The sequence below is a fragment of the Mchenga conophoros genome, linkage group LG8, assembly GCF_057382185.1.
Source record: "Mchenga conophoros isolate Kocher_MC1m ecotype Shallow Benthic linkage group LG8, M_conophoros_male_GT1.1, whole genome shotgun sequence".
Taxonomy (NCBI): domain Eukaryota; kingdom Metazoa; phylum Chordata; class Actinopteri; order Cichliformes; family Cichlidae; genus Mchenga; species Mchenga conophoros.
Genome location: NC_140533.1, coordinates 9,663,648 through 9,682,888, shown reverse-complemented (window position 1 = coordinate 9,682,888; position 19,241 = coordinate 9,663,648). Strand labels below are relative to the sequence as shown.

Sequence of the window (19,241 nt, the reverse complement as noted above, 5' to 3'; positions counted from 1 at the left end):
AAAGTCAGAGGGAATTCATGACGACATTGATCAAATGTGAAGCGTAGTTTGCTGCTTCTTTTGCTGCTGGCTCGGCGAATTTTGGTTGGAGAGAGACAAAACCTACAGCTCAGAATCAGCGCAAAAAAGACATAAACACAGAGCGGACCCGACGCATCAGAATTGCTAAGCTCCGACAGCGTGTCCGTGTACGGGCTGTCGGGTGAGAAAGCCGAGAAAGACAAAGCTGATTCTGTGTCGGGTCCGCTCTGTGTTTACGTCTTTGTGTGGAATCCGTTAATGAATTGATATCGCTTTATTCAAGCTACTCACCTCTCTCTTCCACCTGCACTTTCAACTGGACCACGGCCAATCAGAGAGGTCCCGCCCCTGACTATCTCTGATTGGTTTAGTCCACGATAGGGGCATAATGTGTGTCTGTTGTTGACCACACAGAGAGTTGCAGAGATTTTTTTTTGTTTGTTACCCGAACAGTTGGTCGCACAGGTGCGACCAAATATTTATTTTTAGTCGCACCACTGAAAAATTTGGTCGCATTTGCGACCAAATTGGTCGCACTCTACCGAACGCGATGGGCGCGTGAAAAAAGCCCCAAACGCCCCTAACTTGACGCGTGCACATTCGCACCTCTACGCGTGTCCAAGAAAAATCCATCGCGCCCCAAAATATCATATTTTAACGCGCGTGAACCGGAAATGTGGGAGGGATGTGGGAGGAAGTTTTGCAAGACCGGTATCTTTGCAAGATGGCAGCTGTCGAGCTAGCGCTTGAAGAGAGAGTCTCCTTTCTCTATTTACTGTGGAGAGCAGAGTAGCGGCGTAAAGGACATCCTTGCCGTACCTGGGTCCATCAGGTACTCCAGAGGCGTGAGCAGTTTGGTGAGTTTCACCACTTGCTCCAGGAGCTGCGCCTGGATGACGGCCGATTCCAGCGCTATCCCCGTCATTCACTCGGCCAGTTTGAGGAGCTGCTGTCCCGCGTCGGTCCCAGAATCGCCCGCCTAGACACCGACTACAGGCGCTCAATCCCACCTGCAGAGCGCCTGTCCGTCTGCCTGAGGTTAGTAAAAGTGTTTAATACGTAGTCCTTTACTGATACCTGTGCTAATATATGCTAAACCATCCATTTATACACTGCTAACATGGATGTGCTATGCTAACAGTGAATGCTGTCGGTGTTTACTGAAAGCAAACTGTGGTACAGAGACGACTCTTTATAATATTTCTAGTGATACTCAGAAGGTCTCATCAAGTCCCGATTTAATTCGATTTATGCTGTTATCAGTGTTTGCGATGATAGCATGGCTGTGGTGTCACATCAATGTATGCGCTCGGTGTTTGCTGATATCAAACTGTAGCATTAGCACCACTGAGTTAACTTTGTAGTGATACTCACTCCTTTTTATTTAGACCTGGTTTAATTCTGGGATAGTTGAATATTTGTATATAATCCCTGCAGCTGTCAGACTCTATAGCAGGGGTCACAGCCTTTATTAAAACAGAGTTAGATAAAACTGTGAACAGTTTGGTTCATCTCTAGTTACATGGTTCTATCTTGATAAGCTGTCTTATCACAGATTAATTTTTCAAAAATATTAATGATTTAAGCAAGGAAAGGGCTACATGTCAACATACAACTCTTTATTTCTATTAATGTCTCACTTCATTCCTACCTGATTGACATGTTTAGGAATTATGAGTGATTGGCTCACTGTAGTGGCAAAAGTTGCTACCAATCAAATTATGATATGTTAAAGTTAAAACAAAACACAACTGTTTTAGATATTATCTAATATACATTTTGTAATTATCCTTATAATTACAAAATGTTTTATGTAAGATTTAAGTTTTGTGATTTAAATCTGACATCACCAAAGTATTTTGGAATTTGAATAATGTATTTTGTAACTGCAGTACACATAATACTGATTTTGAACAATTTTGTCCAGGTTCCTTGTCACCGCGGACTGCTTCAGCACCAAGCGTTCAGTTACAGAGTCGGTGTGTCAGATCACCCCCCAGGCAGCGACGGCCATCTGGGACTGTCTAGTGGACGACTTCATGGCTGTGCCTTCACCTGGAGACTGGCGGTTCATCACAGAGGGATTCCAGGAGCGCTGGAACTTCCCTCTGTGCTGTGCAGCTCTGGATGGGAAGCACGTCCAGACAAAGGCACCCCATATATCATATAGGAGACACACACATTGATATACACTAAATATTTATTTCATTTCTTTTTTGTGGTGCCCAAATTTATGCACCTGCTTGATTTTGTTTAAATAATTATTGCACACTTTTTGTAAATCCAGTAAACTTCTTTTCACTTCTCAAATATCACTGTGTGTCTCCTGTATGATATTTAACTGACATTTTTTTTATTGTAACAACCAACGATTTATACAGGAAAATGATGTCTATTAACAAGGTTGCCCAAACTTCTGCATCCCACTGTATTAGTATATTTTGTCATTAGTATAATATGAAATAAATTCTACATGTGTCAAGTCGTGTGCCAACATTTGCTGTGTAGTAGAACTGAGACATTAGTCATTATAAAAATGTATTTCAGAATCAGAATCAGAAAGGGGTTTATTGCCAAATGTTGAGCAGGTTTACAACATTAGGAAATTGCTGCGGTGCTTCAGTGCAAACATAGTGTCATAAATAGCACTTAAATAGACATGAAAAAAAAATAAAAGTAGGGATAAGAATTAAAAGTGCTACGTAGAAAGATATGTGCATGAGATATACATGGGATATATACATGAGAATAAGAATTAAGAGTGCTACGTTGAAAGATATATACATGAGTGCAGGTGGTGATCAGTGCCAAACATGGAATGATGCAGTGACACAGCGTAGGGTCATGTGTTAGTGGTGGGAACAGTCATATGGTTATTGTTCATGTGTCCAACAGCAGAGGGGAAGAAACTGTTCTTATGGCGAGAGGTTCTGGTGCGAATGGACCGGAGCCTCCTGCCTGAGGGGAGCAGGTCAAACAGACTGTGTCCAGGGTGAGAAGGGTCAGCTGAGATCCGAGCTGCACGCCCCAGTGTCCTGGAGGTGTACAGGTCCTGCAAAGATGGGAGTCTGCAGCCAATCACCTTCTCAGCAGAGCGCACAACACGCTGCAGTCTCTGTTTGTCCCTGATAGTGGCTCCAGCGTACCACACGGTGATGGAGGAGGTGAGGATGGACTCGATGATTGCAGTGTAGAATTGCATCATCGTCCGTGTTGGCAGGTTGAATTTCTTCAGCTGCCTCAGGAAGTACATCCTCTGCTGGGCTTTCTTGATGACGGAGGTGATGGTGGGCTCCCACTTCAGGTCCTGGGTGATGGTGGTACCCAGGAAGCGGAATGAGTCCACAGAGGTGATGGGGGTGTCAGTCAGGATGATGGGGGGGAGTGGGGCTGTGTGCTTCCTGAAGTCCACAATAATCTCCACTGTCTTCTGGGCATTCAGCACCAGGTTGTTGTGGCTGCACCAGGACACCAGACGTTCAACCTCCCTCCTGTAGGCAGACTCATCCCCGTCAGAGATGAGCCCAATAACGGTGGTGTCATCTGCGAACTTGATTAGCTTGACAGACTGGTGGGTGGAGGTGCAGCAGTTGGTGTACAGGGAGAAGAGCAGAGGAGAAAGAACACAGCCCTGAGGGGAGCCGGTGCTGATGGTCCGGGAGTCCGAGACATTCTTTCCCAGCCTCACATGCTGCTTCCTGTCCGTCAGGAAGTCAGTGATCCACCGGCAGATGGGATCAGGCACATTCATCTGGGAAAGCTTGTCTCGGAGATGGTCTGGAAGGATGGTGTTGAAGGCAGAGCTGAAGTCCACAAACAGGATCCTGGCGTAGGTTCCTGGGGAGTCCAGATGCTGCAGGATGAAGTGTAGGGCCATGTTGATGGCGTCGTCTACAGACCTGTTGGCTCTATATGCAAACTGCAGGGGGTCCAGGAGGGGGGCCGTGAGGGTCCTGAGATGGGAGAGAACCAGACGCTCAAATGACTTCATGACCACAGATGTCAGAGCCACGGGTCTGTAGTCATTTAGTTCAGTGATCCTAAGTTTCTTGGGGACAGGGATTATGGTAGAGGACTTGAAGCAGGCAGGCACATGGCATGCCTGCAGTGAGGAGTTGAAAATGCCAGAAAACACTGGGGCCAGCTCGTTTGCACAGTGTCTGAGGGTGGCAGGAGACACGCCGTCTGGGCCGGGAGCTTTCCGAGCATTCAGGTTCTTAAACTGCTTCCTCACATCTGCTTCATGAATATGAAGAGTTGTGGTGGGAGGAGGTGGTGTGAAATCCTCTTTTGTGTGGGGTGAGGAGGGGGGTGTTGTAGGTGAACAGTTTGAAGGTGGTGATGGCTCTATGGAGGGGGGAGAGGTGGGGGAATGAGTGTCCAAAGTGCCTCTATTGTTGGGGCCGTTGGAGGTGTGAAGGCTGCCTGATGGCTTGTCAAAACGGCAGTAAAAGTCGTTAAGGGTGTTGGCCAAGAGCAAGTCGTCAGTGGAGTGGGGGGTTTTAGGCTTGTAGTTTGTAATATTCCTAAAACCTTTCCACACAGAGGCCGAGTCATTCTCTGAGATCTGCTGCTGCATCTTCTCAGAGTGCTGATGTTTAGCAATGTCCACTTCTTTAGTGAACCTGTACTTGGCCTCTCTGTAGCAGTCCCTGTCTCTGCTTCTGAACGCCTTTCTCTTTTCCAGCCACAGCTTTTTGAGTTTAGGAGTAAACCAGGGTTTGTCATTGTTATAACTCACCCTGGTGCGTGATGGCACAATGCTGTCCTCACAGAAGTGGATATAGGAGGTGACAGTGTCCGTAAACTCGTCCAAGCTGTTAGAAGCAGCCTTCAATGTGTCCCAGTCTGTGGTCTCCAAACACGTGCGAAGCTCCTCCACAGCCTCGTTGCTCCACAGTTTTTTAGTCCTCACGACAGGTTTGGAGAGCTTCAGCCTCTGTCTGTACGCGGGGATCAGGTGGATCATGACGTGGTCAGAAAGTCCGAGTGAAGAGCGGGGCACCGCGCGATAGGCCCCGCTGATCGTGCTGTAACAGTGGTCCAATGTCCTCTCCTCTCTGGTCGGGCATTTAATATACTGCTTATATTTCGGGAGCTCATGGCTCAGATTGGCTTTGTTAAAGTCCCCAAGAGCAATGATGAGAGAGTCCGGGAATGTCCGCTCCGTGTGGAGAATCTGCTCCGCGAGTGCGCACTGAGCTGCCTGCGCATCTGCGTCTGGCGGGATGTAAACAGCGGCCAGGATGAATGAAGCAAACTCCCGCGGAGAATAAAACGGTTTGCAGTGAATGAAAAGGTATTCCAGAGAGGAAGAGCAGTGCTGAGCAATCACTGTCACATCTGTGCACCAGCCACTATTGATGTAGAAGCAGAGACCTCCACCTTTGGACTTACCGGAGAGAGCGGCCTGCCGGTCCGCGCGCAGCAGATGGAAGCCCTCCAGCTTGAGCGCGCAGTCTGGGATGTTCTCACTGAGCCACGACTCCGTAAAACATAAGACACAGGAGGAGGCAAAGTCTCTGTTCATGCTTCTCATCAGGGCCAGTTCGTCAATCTTATTCCCGAGTGAGCGTACATTAGAAAGGAAGATCCCAGGAAGAGCAGTTCGCAGTCCGCGTCTCCTCAAACGCACGAGTGCGCCGGCTCGCTTCCCTCTCTTTCGGCGTCTCGCTTTCCTGGTCAGAGTCAGCAGTAAATCTGCCGCAGATGCGACAAATATTGGAAATAAATCCACAGGCGTTGTAGTCCTGTAGTTAAGGAGCTCTTCTCTGGTGTACGAGTATCCAGAGGAGTGCCCAGACACAGAAGAAATGCACAAAAACAAAACAAAAGTAACGCACTGAAGCACCAGGGCAACCATACGCGGCGCCATCTTGGTTGATTTTTGATTTGAAATAATATTAAAATTCTCACACAGAAATACATTAAGCATAAATATATAAAATATAAGTATTTACAGAGAGACAGGAATAAAAAGGACCAGCTGCTCTCCAGAGCAGGAACCAGGCTGAGGAGGAAATGCTCCATTGGAGACTGGTGTGGCTCCAGCTCCACCACCGATGGACCGTCCTGGGACCCGTCCCTCATCTGCCTCGGAGCCATCCTCCCCTGTGGGCCTGTAAAACAGCACAAAACACAAAGAAATGAGAAGGGTGCTACTAGATTTTAATTTCAACATTGAAAAAAACAAACAAACCAAAAACAGGATATAATCAGATTGGTTGTAGATCTTTAGTAAAGGTGATCACAGGCAATCCCACCGACTAAAAAGGTATCAGTGCTTGCTGTACATATCTGTGGGTGCAGCAGCAGGAGCTCAGGGACTGGGGAGCCAGGAGAAGCAACAGGGGATGCTCTGCTTCAGAATCAGTTGGTTCTATCAATACAGTATTAAATGTTAACAGGTTGAATATAATAATCATAGAGTAGACAGTGGTCCCTCATTTATTGCAGCAGGGGTTCTCAGAATAACTAGCCCCTGGCCACGCACTTTATACACTGTTTTCCCCACACACATGAACATTGGTCACAGTTCTCACAATTGATTCTCAAAGTGCAAACCTTTGTAGATTGCAAAACGTAAAAGTATTATTATGCCGTGTTTTGTCTTCATCTGCCTGCCACTTTCGTGCGCCTTTTTCCCTCGCGGTGCAGGTGTCTATTTCCGAATGAGGCTCATAGTTATGGGTGTTTTTGTGCTGTTTTTTCTATTGGACGTGATGGTTATCAAAACCAAACATGATAAATTTGGCAAGCGCAGGAGATTTGTCAATCAGGCTGCAGAATGCAATGCTGTCCGGTGCAAAAATAAGAAAATGAAAATTAAGAAAAATGAACTTACCAGGTTGCCCGATCTCTTTACATATCTTCCTCCAAGCTCGGTCCTTTATATTCCTGTCTCGGTCCAGAAAGCAGCTGGTGTCGTACGGCTCCGGGTTGTTTGCTACGGCATTGATTAGCCTTCCTTCTATTGAAGAATAAAGGGCTTTGGCTGGATCTGCCTCTTTGAACTAGGTAACAGCCACGTCACCAGGCTCCTGATTGGTTGTCGCGGCGCGATTTGACGCTGGAGTTCAGATTTTTCCAACTCGAGCGGGGGACGCGAAACGCGTGTATGCACAAAATGCAACACATAAACTCACGCGCGTGGTTTTTTTCGCGAGTCAAACGCCTGAAACGCGCTACACTCACGCGCGTTTCAGGCGTTTTGGCGTTTTCGCGACGCAAATCTGCTTCCGAATTTTCGCGGGAGCCGCAATCGCGGGTCAGCGCGCCTTTCCATTGACTTTACATGTAAGCCTGACGCTCTGCCTGCCTCTATCGCGTTCGGTGTGAACACACCGTTAGTTATGCTGCAATAGGTGTAGGTTGCTGGGGGATTCCGATGATGCATCCTATGAGTGTTTCTGCCTCAGTTACATTTATTACCCACTATGTGTTAACAGACCTCTCTACACTGAATCACACTTGTTATCAATCTCTGGCTCTTGTCCACAGCATGTCTTTTATCCTGTCTTCCTTCTCTCTCCCCAACCAGTTGCAGCAGATGGCCCCGCTCCTCCCTGAGCCTGGTTCTGCCGGAGGTTTCTTCCTGTTAAAAGGGAGTTTTTCCTTCCCACTTTCGCCAAAGTTTTTTTTACAGGGTTTTTCCCTGTATGTGTTATTGTAGGGTCTACCTTACAATATAAAGTGCCTTGAGGCGAATTGAATTGAATTGAATCCACCTTACCAAACCAAAACGTTTACCCCAGCATTTAGCCCACTCAAGTCCAGTGCAAATGTATGTTTTGGACTTGTTTTCAGTTTAAATGTATTATTTTGGTATCAAACATGCATAACATAGAGACCTAATAAGAGTTCAAAACCTCTTCACCTTAAGGTAAAGAAGATCAAATTCACTTATATATGTGTAACTAGTAAACAATGCTCTCTGCGAAATCTGCTGCTATCACAATTCCAACTTAATCCAAATAATCATTTCCCCTTTATCAGATCTGTGAGGTTTTTGGCTTATTATTTATCATGTTACATGTTTATGATATCTGTAATAGTTACTTGTTAATTCTTAACAGTAATGGTTTGTTTTAAATGTTTTTTCTGTTAGAGTTCATCTTCTCAACAATTTATTATCTTGTATTCAACTGCTAGGATACTTCAGAGAAAGTCCTGAGCAGTTTGACATTTATTTCAAGGTAAATTTATGAGGCAGTTCCCTATGAAGACAAAAAAACAAACAAATAACCAAAAATAAAACCCATCTAGTAGCATCACACTGCAGAGCACAAGTTTGATTCCACGATTAAGCCCTATTTCATCTCTGTTGTACTCACTCATACGCTTCTTCCTTGTGTGTCCCCGCAGGCGGAACAGGAGAGAAGGATCGGGCACCCATCAGCCATGAATCCTTCCTGCTCATGGCAAACTCCCAGAGCGATATGGACGACTGGGTCAAGGCCATACGGCGGGTCATCTGGGCACCATTTGGAGGAGGTAAAGCCAAACCTTTGAACTGAAACACGAAAAAAACATATTAGGCCACCAATCAGTAGCAACTAAAAATCCATATTTCTCTAAGGAAAATATACAAACATAAAAGCCAAGCTAACACTGCTTGTTTTTTTTTTTTGTTTTTTTTTTGTTTTGTTTTTTTTTTTGTTTTTTTTTGGCCTGTCCCGTTTGGCTCTTTTGCCATCAGAATTGTTGTCTAAAGGCAAAGAAAGATGCCCAACGGATTTACTTTACCAAATTGACCATCCCAGCCTTGCCATAATGGTCCATTTGATTCACCTTTTATTTATTTTATTTTCACTTACTGAATATGGGACAGACTTGACTGGGGGAAAGAAGGGGAGAAAGAAAGAGGGAAAGAGAAACAGCTGAGAAGAGGGACGGGGGAGAGGGGCAAAAGACAAAAACCAACAGAACGGGCAGAGAAAAAAAATGCATATATCAATCACCTGGGTCACCTGCTGAGAAAGAAAAAAGAAAACAAGCAGAAGAGAACAAGAGTAATAGAATAAACAACATCACAATGATATATGGGAATATGACAGTAAATACTAAATGTTAAACATTATTGTGCAGCACATAAGATCAACAGAACACAGTGTGCTTTGAGGTAGGAGCCAAAAAGGGTGTAGTTTGTGGGTGTGATCACCCGTGTGTACACCTGTGAGCATGGACGCGCTTGTTTTTTGTTTTTTAAAAGGTTCCTTCATGTAATGATCTGCTAGAGGGTGTGGGGGGGCCACAGCCCCGTCCTCCAGGGCATGAAGCAGGTATGGAGGAGATCAAAACTCCAGACATCCAGAGGCCCCAGAACACAAGAGACCAAGGAAGACCAACAGAGGGGCAGCCGCGCCACTGTCCCAGAAAGAGCTGAGGAGAGTCCCAGATGAGGGCTCACTCAGAAGCCGCGGAGCAGAAGCCAGGGGGAGTTGCAGTGACGCGCCCGTGAGCTCCGCCGGCAGCCAGCCGTGCCTGAGTGACCGAGCCCCAGGCCGAGAGGCCGGGGGCACCCCACCTCCGAAGTGGCCCGAGCGAGCCCCAGGCTCCAGGCCCCGATAAGCGGCCGCCAAGGAGTGAGCCGGTGTGTACCTGGACGCCCATCCCTGGACACAAAGAACCACCAACGCACAGATGTCTGAGGGAGTCCGCCACTGGCAGGGGAAGTGGTGGTAGGGGGAGATAGGCCTCCAAACCTTGGAGGGCCTGAGATGTCCCCAGAGAGGTGGCGCCTGACACCCAACCTGACATATAGACACAGAAATACAGGCACACACAGATACAAACATCCATTCCCACCCTCATGCTCTCATATGCACTTACTCCACACTCAACCAACGTGGAGACAGACATAAAGAGACGCTGTACACACGATCACACTCCCCAAGCGTACTCTAAGCCCCAGGTCTAGGTACCCTTGCCCCTGGAGGGGGGGAACTGCACCCAGACCCAGGTGGTGTTACCCTTTTCCCTGCGGTGGGGGGAGGCAGACCGCCCCGACTCCGCAGCAGCAGGGAGGCCCCACACTCCAGACCGCAGTCGGACGGCCAACTCCTCCTCCTAGTCCTAGCCCCCCTGCTCCAGCAGGTCGCAGAGAATGGGGGTGAGAGAAGACTCCGAACCTCCCTCCACCCGCTCATTGTAGTGTTGATGCATGTGTGTTCTAAGGTGCATTTAAAACCCAGGAGGGCATGGAGCTACCTGCCAGAGAGCAGCAGGTAAGCGCATGGTCCCTCCTGCTGGCCCTCAATGTCTACGTGTATTTAAAATTGAGAGGTGGGCAACGATGCCAGGGGTGGGGTGTACACCCTGATGGTACTTTGGATTCCGTGTATCGTGCCCACCCCCAAGATCCTATATGTACGTGTAATGAGAGTGTGAGTAATGTGAATGTCTAAATTGTGGGATAAAATTGAGGCAGAGGCAGCCAGAAGGGGACGGGGGGGGGGGGGGGGGGGGGGTGGCCTCCTCTGCACCCTGGTGACATACCCCTACTCCAAGGTCCTGCATGTGTGGGTGGTTGTGGTGGAGTGGGAAGAGGGAGGCAGCTGGAGATGGGGAGGGAAGGAAGGGAGGGGCAAGTGACCCCTCCCTGGGGCCAGCTCCCCCGCTGACCCCAGTAGGCACCCCCATACTCCGCGACCCACCAGGGAAAGGGGGCCCAGGTCCATCCAGACCGGGGCCCAGCGCAGCAGCGCCTCCCGGCCCCACAGAGCCCAGGACAGTCCACCCAATCCCACCACAGAGAAAACTGCACCCACCCCACCATCCACTCTTCTTCCAGACTACATAAGACAATAAACACCCAGGCTGAGATCTTCCTCCACCTCTCCTGTATCTCCCCCTCCTGTAGAGAGAGCCCCTGAGGAGAGGAAAGCTCACGCCCATCCCGGACCCACCCAGGGGCAGCCAGGCTACCAGGTCAGTAACCCACGTCCGTCAGCACAGACCCTCCTCTAGCCCCGCTGCACGCAGCCGCGAGGAAACAGTCACCTGAGAGCCAACAGAGCCCCTAACCGGACATGACCGCTACCCCGGGTTGAGCCCCCCAAGGAAAATGCCTCCGGGGAACCCCCCGACGCCCAGCTAACACTGCTTTTGTTCATCATCTTTGTGTAAAAGAAAGCAAGATATATTATTCATATTTCTTTGCCAGCAATAATTCAAGGCATGCCTTCCAGTGCAGGAGATTTCCTCTCTGCCTTATAAGCTCAACACATCGCCCAAAATTTATGAAACTTGCTCTTTCTGCTAGAATAGAAAAGACTGCAGTCCACATCTCTGCTCTGTCTTTAATGTTTAGGTAACACACTTGAGCTGAGCTATGCAAACTATCTCCAACCCCAACTCTGTCTCATTTCTTTAGCCTGCAGGTAATTCTCACCCTGTCTGCTCGGGATGTCTAAGGCCAGAAATATAACCAGGCCTGTCTGGTTATGATGTGGGGCATAAGGAGCAGCTGAGCAGGAAGGTGTTGGGTTACAAAGCAGCTCTATATTAACAGGGGGATAAATGTAGAATAACACATAAATAATATACTGTATGATATCATTAATCTAATTTTAATCCTTGTCTTTAGTAAAGCATGTTTAAGAGCTGCTGGCAACTAGCAGACCTATTCTTTATGAAAATTAGTCATTTATCTTTGTTTATTCCCTCAATTTTAGAAAATAAAAACACCCAAAAAAAGAAGTTCTGTAAGCTTGGCTGATGGAAAAATAAGGGAAGATCTATGACAAGCATGACTAGCTTAAATGTCCACACAAGAAACACAAATAACAGACGTTTATAAATAGCTAGCATAGGCCTAATTAATTAAGAAAAAGTTGCAATACCACAATGCTATGCACGGAGGTTAGCACTGCTCTCACAAAACAAGAAGTTTTAAATGTGGGCTTGAATCCACTGGCTTGCTGGGGTCTTTCTGTGTGTAGTTTTCATGTTCTCCCTGCGTCTGTGTGGATTCTCTCCAGCTTACTTCTACAATCCAAAGGCATCCAGTTAGTAATTGAAAGGTCCCAAATTACCATTAAGTGTGAATGTGAGTGTAACGTATTTGTGTCTGTGTTAGCCACCCCCTCAATTTGGATAATAGAAGAAAATGGATAGATAGATTTTATACTTGGTGCATGAAGAAATGAGAGTAAAGAGTCCTGGGTCATCTTTCCAGTCACATGTTTATCGTTTTGGACAATGACAGCATTTCTCACTATCTGAACTTTTTTAATACCCCCCAAAAGATTGGAAAAATAATAATTCATTTTAATCTTGTAATAAATATGTGCTAGTTTTTTGTCTATGCTAGCTTTTTATTAAAACGCTAGCATTTTGTGCTAGCAACTGATAAAATTCTAACAGCATTTTTGTCCAGCTTTTTGTTAACTTTTCTGAAATGCTAGCTTTTTGTGCTGCTAGGACAAAAAGCTAGCATGTTTTTTTCTAGATTTTTGACCGTTGAAAAGATGGCAAAAAATGCTAGCTTTTGTGTAGGTCTTCGAAAGGAAAAAAAACTAAAGCACCTTTAAAAAGTTTTTTTTTTTTTTTTTTTTTTTTGCCTGTCCCATTTGGTTCTTTAGCTGTCAGATTTGTTGTCTGCAGACCAACAAGGATACCCAATGGATTTACTTTGCAAATGGATCATCACGGCCTTGCCGTATTGGTCCATTTGATCGACCTTTGTTGTTATTATTTATTTTATTTTATTTTCAGTTGTTACAAACAGGACAGACATGACTGAGGGATAGGAAAGGGAGAAAGAAAGATGAAGGAAAAGAAAAACAGAAGGGGAGAGGGACAGTGGAAAAAGGGCACTTAAAAAGAGAAAGAAGAAAAAAAAATCTCCTGGATCACCTGTTGAGAGAAAAAGAAGAGAAAACAAGCAAAAAAACCAAAGCAACATACTAAACACAACAGCATCGCATTAATCTAGCTAAGTGTAAACAGCAGTAAATACTAAATATTGAATTTTGTTGTGTAGCAAAAAGGACAGACAGTGCACAATATGCTTGGAGATGGCAGCCAATAGAGGTGTAGTTTATGTCTATGAACAGTGAACACCTGTGTGCACACCTGTGTGGATCAGCGCGCTTGTATTCAAATGGTTTCCAGGTTTCCACATGTAATAGTCTGCTAGAGGATGTAGAGAGCCATAGCCCCGTCCCCCAGGGCATGAAGCAGGCATGGAGGAGATCCAGGCCCCAGACATCCAGAGGCCCCAGAGTGCGAGAGCCCAAGGAAGACCACCGGAGGGGCATCCGTGCCACCCTCCTGGGAAAAGCTGAGGAGAGCCCCAGATGAGGGGTCACCCAGTAGCCACGGAGCAGAAGCCAGAGGGGGCTGCAGTGGCGCCAGCTGCCGGCAGCCAGCTGTGCCAGAGTGAACTGAGCCGCAGGCCGAGAGGCCGGAGGCCCGAGGGCCCCCTTTGCCCCAGAAGAGGCCTGACCGAGCAACAGGCACCAGGCCCCGCCAAGTAGTCACCGGGAGTGAGCCGGTACATACCTGAGCGCCCAGCCCCGGTCACCAAGAACCACCAACGCACCGACCCCTGAGGGCATCAGTTAACGGCAGGGAGTGTGGTGAGGGGAGATAGGCCTTGGAGGGCCTGGGAGTTCCCAGAGAGGTGGAGTGTAAGACCCGACCTGACATATAGACACGGACACAAACATGCATTCCCACCCTCATGCACACATATACAAATACTCAGCACTAACCCAACGTAGGGATAGACATACATGGACACTGTACACACAATCACACTCCCCAAACAAACTCTATACCCCGGGTCCAGGTACCCTCGCCCCTGGAGGGGGAAACGGCACCTAGACCCAGGAGATGTTACCCTTTCCCCCGGGGTGGAGGCAAGCAGACCACCCCAGGCTCCGCAGCAGCAGGGACGGCCAACACCTCCTTCCAGCCCCCCCGCCCCAATGGCCAGCAGAGAACAGGGGTGTGTGAAGACTCCAAACCTCCCTTCTCTCGCTCATGTGTAGTGTTGCTGCGTGTTGTTCTAAGGTGCATTTAAAACACGGGAGAGCATGGTGCTGCTGCCAGAGAGCAGCAGGCGTTAGCACGGCTCCTCCCGAGAACCCTCAATGTCTACATGGATTTAAAATTGAGAGGTGGGCACCGGCGCCAGAGGTGGGGTTGAATACACAGACCATCCACTGGACGCCGTTAACGTGCCCACCCTCAAGGCCCTATATGTATGTGTTATGAGAGTGTGAGTAATGTGGATGTCTAAGTTGTGGAATAAAATTGAGGCACATGTGGCCAGAAGGGGACTTTATCCTTGGTTCTTTGAAGCGTTTTTAAGCTGATACGCGGGGGTTTATCTTTCCAAAGGAAAAGTTTTAAAACGAGATAGAAAAAAAATTGTGAAAAAGAAACAATAGAATGAATATATAATAATATATTTTTGCGCATTAGCTTAGCTTATCATTAGCCTATATCACTAGAATTTTCACTTTCCCCTCAACATTCATACTAAATGCACAGTGAAAGTCAATACACTGACACCTACACAGCAAAATCTCCAGTGTTAAATTAACACTGGAGATTTTGCTGTGTATGTTCAGAGTGAATCCCCTGACCGGCTGGGTGGTATTTCCAGCCTCCCTCTCCAGTTCACAGGCAAAATGTGCCAGTCTGCTGCCTCTGTGTCCAGAATAGATCTGTGCCAAATCATAGACCCCTCCTTAACAGCAGCACTGCAGTCACAGCAGATCCCATGCAACATGTCTCTGCTTCCTCAGCTGCTCTTTCCAAGCTTCTCTGTCATTTTCCTCAACTTGGCTTGTTTCTGCTGAAGTCTGTGGGATAAATGAAAGATTAATTACCAGCTACAAGAGTCAAATGCCTGAACAGGAATGGATGAACATGGTGAAATGTGGGCTGGGGAGGTATGACAAACGCTTTCTGCAACTGTGCAGCTCCTGTTCTTTCAATTACTACCATTACTGCAAGCTAACATCCAGCTGTGACTGCTGCAGCCAAACAACAGGTAATAACCTGGCATAAAATTGCATATTTATTCTGGGCATTTTTTTCCTCTGTTCATGTTAACTGTCACTTTTTATTTATTTATTAATTATCTTTGTAATCATATGAAGGCTACAAATAACCAAAAAATGCTGTTCCAGAAACATCCTGTCATATTCAATTTTCCCACAGAATAAATGTACATATTTTCATCACTTGCTCCACAATCCAAAAACCAACTACGGCCTCGTGCCTTCAGAAAGCCCTGACATGTTATGTTTCTTCCATCTGTCAACAGGGATATTTGGCCAGCATCTAGAGGACACAGTGCAGTACGAGAAGAAGTTTGGCCCCCGCCTTGCACCCCTGCTGGTTGAGCAGTGTGTGGACTTTATCAGAGAGAGGGGTCTGGATGAGGAAGGTCTCTTTCGAATGCCAGGACAGGCCAACCTGGTCAGGGAGCTGCAGGAGGCCTTCGACTGTGGGGACAAGCCCCTGTTTGACAGGTGGGTGAGAGGATGAAATGGGAAAATTCACTTTGCCAAAGACTTTTATGATCATCACTGATTTGAATTCTACTGAATCATCTTTCTTTCTGACTTGCAGTAACACAGACGTCCACACAGTGGCATCCTTGCTGAAGTTGTACCTGCGAGAGCTGCCTGAACCAGTTATCCCCTTCTCCAAATATGAAGACTTTCTAACCTGTGCGCAGCTTTTGGCCAAAGATGAGGAGGAGGTATGTGCTGTTTACCTTTGGTGTGAGGACTTTGAGTGGTACTGTGAGTAGAATAAGGATGATTTGTCTCATATCAGGGAGTCCAGGAGCTTGGAAAGCAAGTTAGCACTCTACCTCTACCGAACTACAACCTCCTCAAGTACATATGCAAGTGAGTGACTTCACCCGTTAGGTTGAGAACTTAGGCTTTTGTAGCCTAATCAGTTTTTTACTCTAGTTTTTCACTATATCTCTCCTTAGATTCCTTGATGAGGTCCAGTCCCACTGTAATGAGAACAAGATGAGTGTCCAGAACCTTGCCACAGTATTTGGACCTAACATCCTTAGACCGAAGATGGAGGACCCAGTCACTATCATGGAAGGTACAGAAAATTAATGACAATCAAATAAGGTTCTGTTTTTCTGTAATTTATTTATTAAAAATGATAGTTTAGAATAAAACTAAAAAAGTTATACCGACACCGGCTGAATGTGATTTGTATTGTCTAGGAACTTCTCTTGTCCAGCACCTGATGACAGTCCTCATCAGGGAACACAACCGTTTGTACTCAGGGAGGGAACAGGAGGGGCCAGCTCTACCCCAAACTGAGATCCCCATCCAAGGGCATCATCTCCAACACCGCAGCCTGGGAGCCTGGATCTCTGAAGAGGACCTTCAGAGTTGCCCCGTCTCCAACCCAGACCAAGATCTGCACAGCAGTGCCTCATCCCTGGACGCCAAGCTGTGCGCAGCCGTCAGTCCCACTCAGACCCCTAACCCAAACCCTGGACCAAAACTTGGGTCTTCATCGGGAAAGGGTGAGACGGTAATCAGTCCGAGTAAACAAGCCAAGACCATGCCTTCCTGGAAATATTCCTTCAAAAGCTCTTCAGCGCCTCGTTCCCAGCCGCAAGCTAAGCAAACCAGCAGCAGTGGCTCCGCAGCAGATACAACCAGTCTGTCTTCTGGTGGTGGAGGAGGTGGAAGCGGGGGCAACTGGCTTATGAACGGTTTGTCCTCCTTGAGGGGACACCGGCGCACATCTTCAGGGGAACGGTCCACCCGTGACCGTGACTCCACCGGCTCGTCCCAGAGGCTGTCCACGTATGACAACGTGACCTCCTCCTCTAGCATGGGGAGCGTTCCAAGTGTATCCAGCACACCGTGGTCCACGTCCTCCTGTGAAATATCTGTCCCGGACTCAGCAAGCGAGCCCCCGGTGCACCAGAACTGTGGAGGTGTGGTGGAAGATGGAGAAAGCCACAGAGAGATTAACAAAGAAAGGGATGGAGGGATGACGACAGACGCGAGCTCCGAGCAGGACAGTTGCGAGGCCATGGAGCTGTGCAGCAGCAGCGCAGCCTGCAGTGAAAATGGAAACGTGGCCACGGCAGCCGGGGTGCCGTCCATTATCATATCCGAAGATGGAGATGGGGAAAAACTAACACTGAGCAGCCTGGTAGAGGGACTGAAAGACGAGCTGAGAAAACAGAAGACTACATATGAGGCCAGGATCCAAAAGTAAGTCTCTGATGCAGGATCTTTCAAACTTATAATAGTAGTGTCGGTCTTTTATATGGTAAATAGAAAGACATTTGAATGAACTTTATGGTTTTGGATGTCAGGCTTTTATTTCATTAGCACAGAACCAATGGAAGTACTTCAATTACAACCTGCTGTGAGCCCTTTAAAGGGCACTTTCGTATTGCTGTTCTTTACAGTTGGGGGAACACGTCAGGAAGACAGTGAATAAAGACTGAATAAATAAATATGAAATACATCCTGAGATGGAAAAAGTTCCCAAAACAAAAGATTGTATATTTACCATAATTCCAATTACCATTTTTTATACTAAACCCAAATGGCATGGTTAAAGCACACCTATGCTCAGTTTGTAACACACCAATTTAAGTGTGTTAACACTTAAAATGTTGTTATCTGTAACACTGAAAATGAACTGGTATTTTCAAAAACCTTTCCCTTTTTGCAACTAAAACCTGTCATGGAAATAAATGGCATGTTTTTTAAGACATAGAGTGTCACGGCGGGGTGCACCGGTGTGAAGAAGAGGTAGACCCAGATGCAGACACAGTGGAGACAGAACTAGGTTTCCAAAAATAAAGCGAGCCTTTATTGTGGCTGATGGCATGACAAAAACATTAGAGAACACTGAAACTGGGAAAACTAAGGAGACTAAGAACACTGTGTAAACTAAAAAGACTATGACACTCTGTGAAAGAACTATGAAAAAACTATGAACACAGAGTAACTAGGCAGGCTATGAAACAGTGAGACAATAACGGAAACTATGAAAAGATGAGGTGAGGATAACAGACGATCTGACACCAACTGAGCAGAAACACACGGATTAAGTACACATAAGGAATGATCAGGGGAAGCGGAATCACACGGGGAAAACAGCTGACAACAATTAACATAATGACAGGACAGGGGACGCGAAGCTAAATACAATAAACAAAAAACACAAGGATCCTTCAAAATAAAACGAGAAACATAGCGAGACCCAGACATGACTCGAACTTGACAAACAAAGAAAACTTGGACATGACACATGACAGATAAGCACACGAAGACTTAACACAAAAAACTTCACACAGGGATGAGACAAATGGGGAGCTTGATAATAATAATCAAAGTGTTTTTATTGAGTTTTCAGAAAGCATATCATTCATACAGAAAAGCTCGAACTCAAGTCCTACCGCACAGTGTAAGACAAAACTATACCCAGACAGAGGAAGAAAAGAAAAGGGAAAAAAAAAAGGGGGGGGGGAGTTGCCAGTTATGGAGTGGAAGGAAACTCATCTTCAAAATAGGAAATGAAAGGCTGCCAGACCTTAAAGAATTTCTTGGTGTTGCCCTGTATAGTAAATCTGAGATGTTCTAATTTGAGGTGTGCCATCACCTCCTCCACCCAGCGTTTATGGGATGGCGGTGTTGCCTTTATCCAGTTAAGTAGAATCAATCTCCTAGCCAGCAATGAGGCGAATGCTATTGCCTTCCTCTGAGAGGCTGTTAGTTGAGTTTCCCTCGGTGCCACACCAAAGATGGCTGTCAGAGGCATTGGTTCCATATCCTTATTAGAAATGAATGAGAATGTTCTAAAGATGTTAGCCCAAAAGTCTTTCAGCCTGGAACAAGACCAGAACATGTGGCATAAGTTGGCTGGTACCTGTTTACATCTGGGGCAGGTCGGATTGGCCCCCTGGTACATTCTTGCCAGTTTCTCCCTTGACAAATGCAGTCTGTGCAACACCTTGAACTGTATCAATCCGTGTCTCACACATATAGAAGCAGAGTGTACTAGATCTACAGCCCCCCCCCCAGTCAACCTCTGAAATGTCCAGCCCCAATTCTTCCTCCCATTTCCGTCTTACATTGTCCAGGGAGGGGGAAGCCACATTCTGAATATGTGTATATAGCGTGGAGATTGTCCCCTTAGCAGTCGGATCTGTGTCCATCAACTCGTCTGTCCATCCGCTTTGTGGAAGCTCGAGG

General features: G+C 46.7%; 1 protein-coding gene across 7 annotated transcripts in view; it reads left to right on the top strand.

Annotated features, from left to right (window-relative positions):
- arhgap22b (Rho GTPase activating protein 22b) overlaps positions 1 to 19,241 on the top strand; it is a 50,586-nt gene that overhangs the window by 27,871 nt on the left and 3,474 nt on the right. For 5 of the 7 annotated variants that reach the window (XM_085283931.1, XM_085283930.1, XM_085283929.1 and 2 more), the window contains 6 exons: positions 8,386 to 8,514; positions 15,305 to 15,512; positions 15,613 to 15,745; positions 15,823 to 15,896; positions 15,986 to 16,107; positions 16,235 to 17,246. In XM_085283931.1, coding sequence (XP_085140057.1) covers positions 8,386 to 8,514; positions 15,305 to 15,512; positions 15,613 to 15,745; positions 15,823 to 15,896; positions 15,986 to 16,107; positions 16,235 to 17,246 — 1,678 coding nt within the window. Of the gene's footprint in view, positions 1 to 7,882; positions 8,217 to 8,385; positions 8,515 to 14,761; positions 15,029 to 15,304; positions 15,513 to 15,612; positions 15,746 to 15,822; positions 15,897 to 15,985; positions 16,108 to 16,234; positions 17,247 to 19,241 lie in introns of those variants that run through there. The other 2 variants (XM_085283935.1, XM_085283933.1) reach the window with 2 other exon arrangements.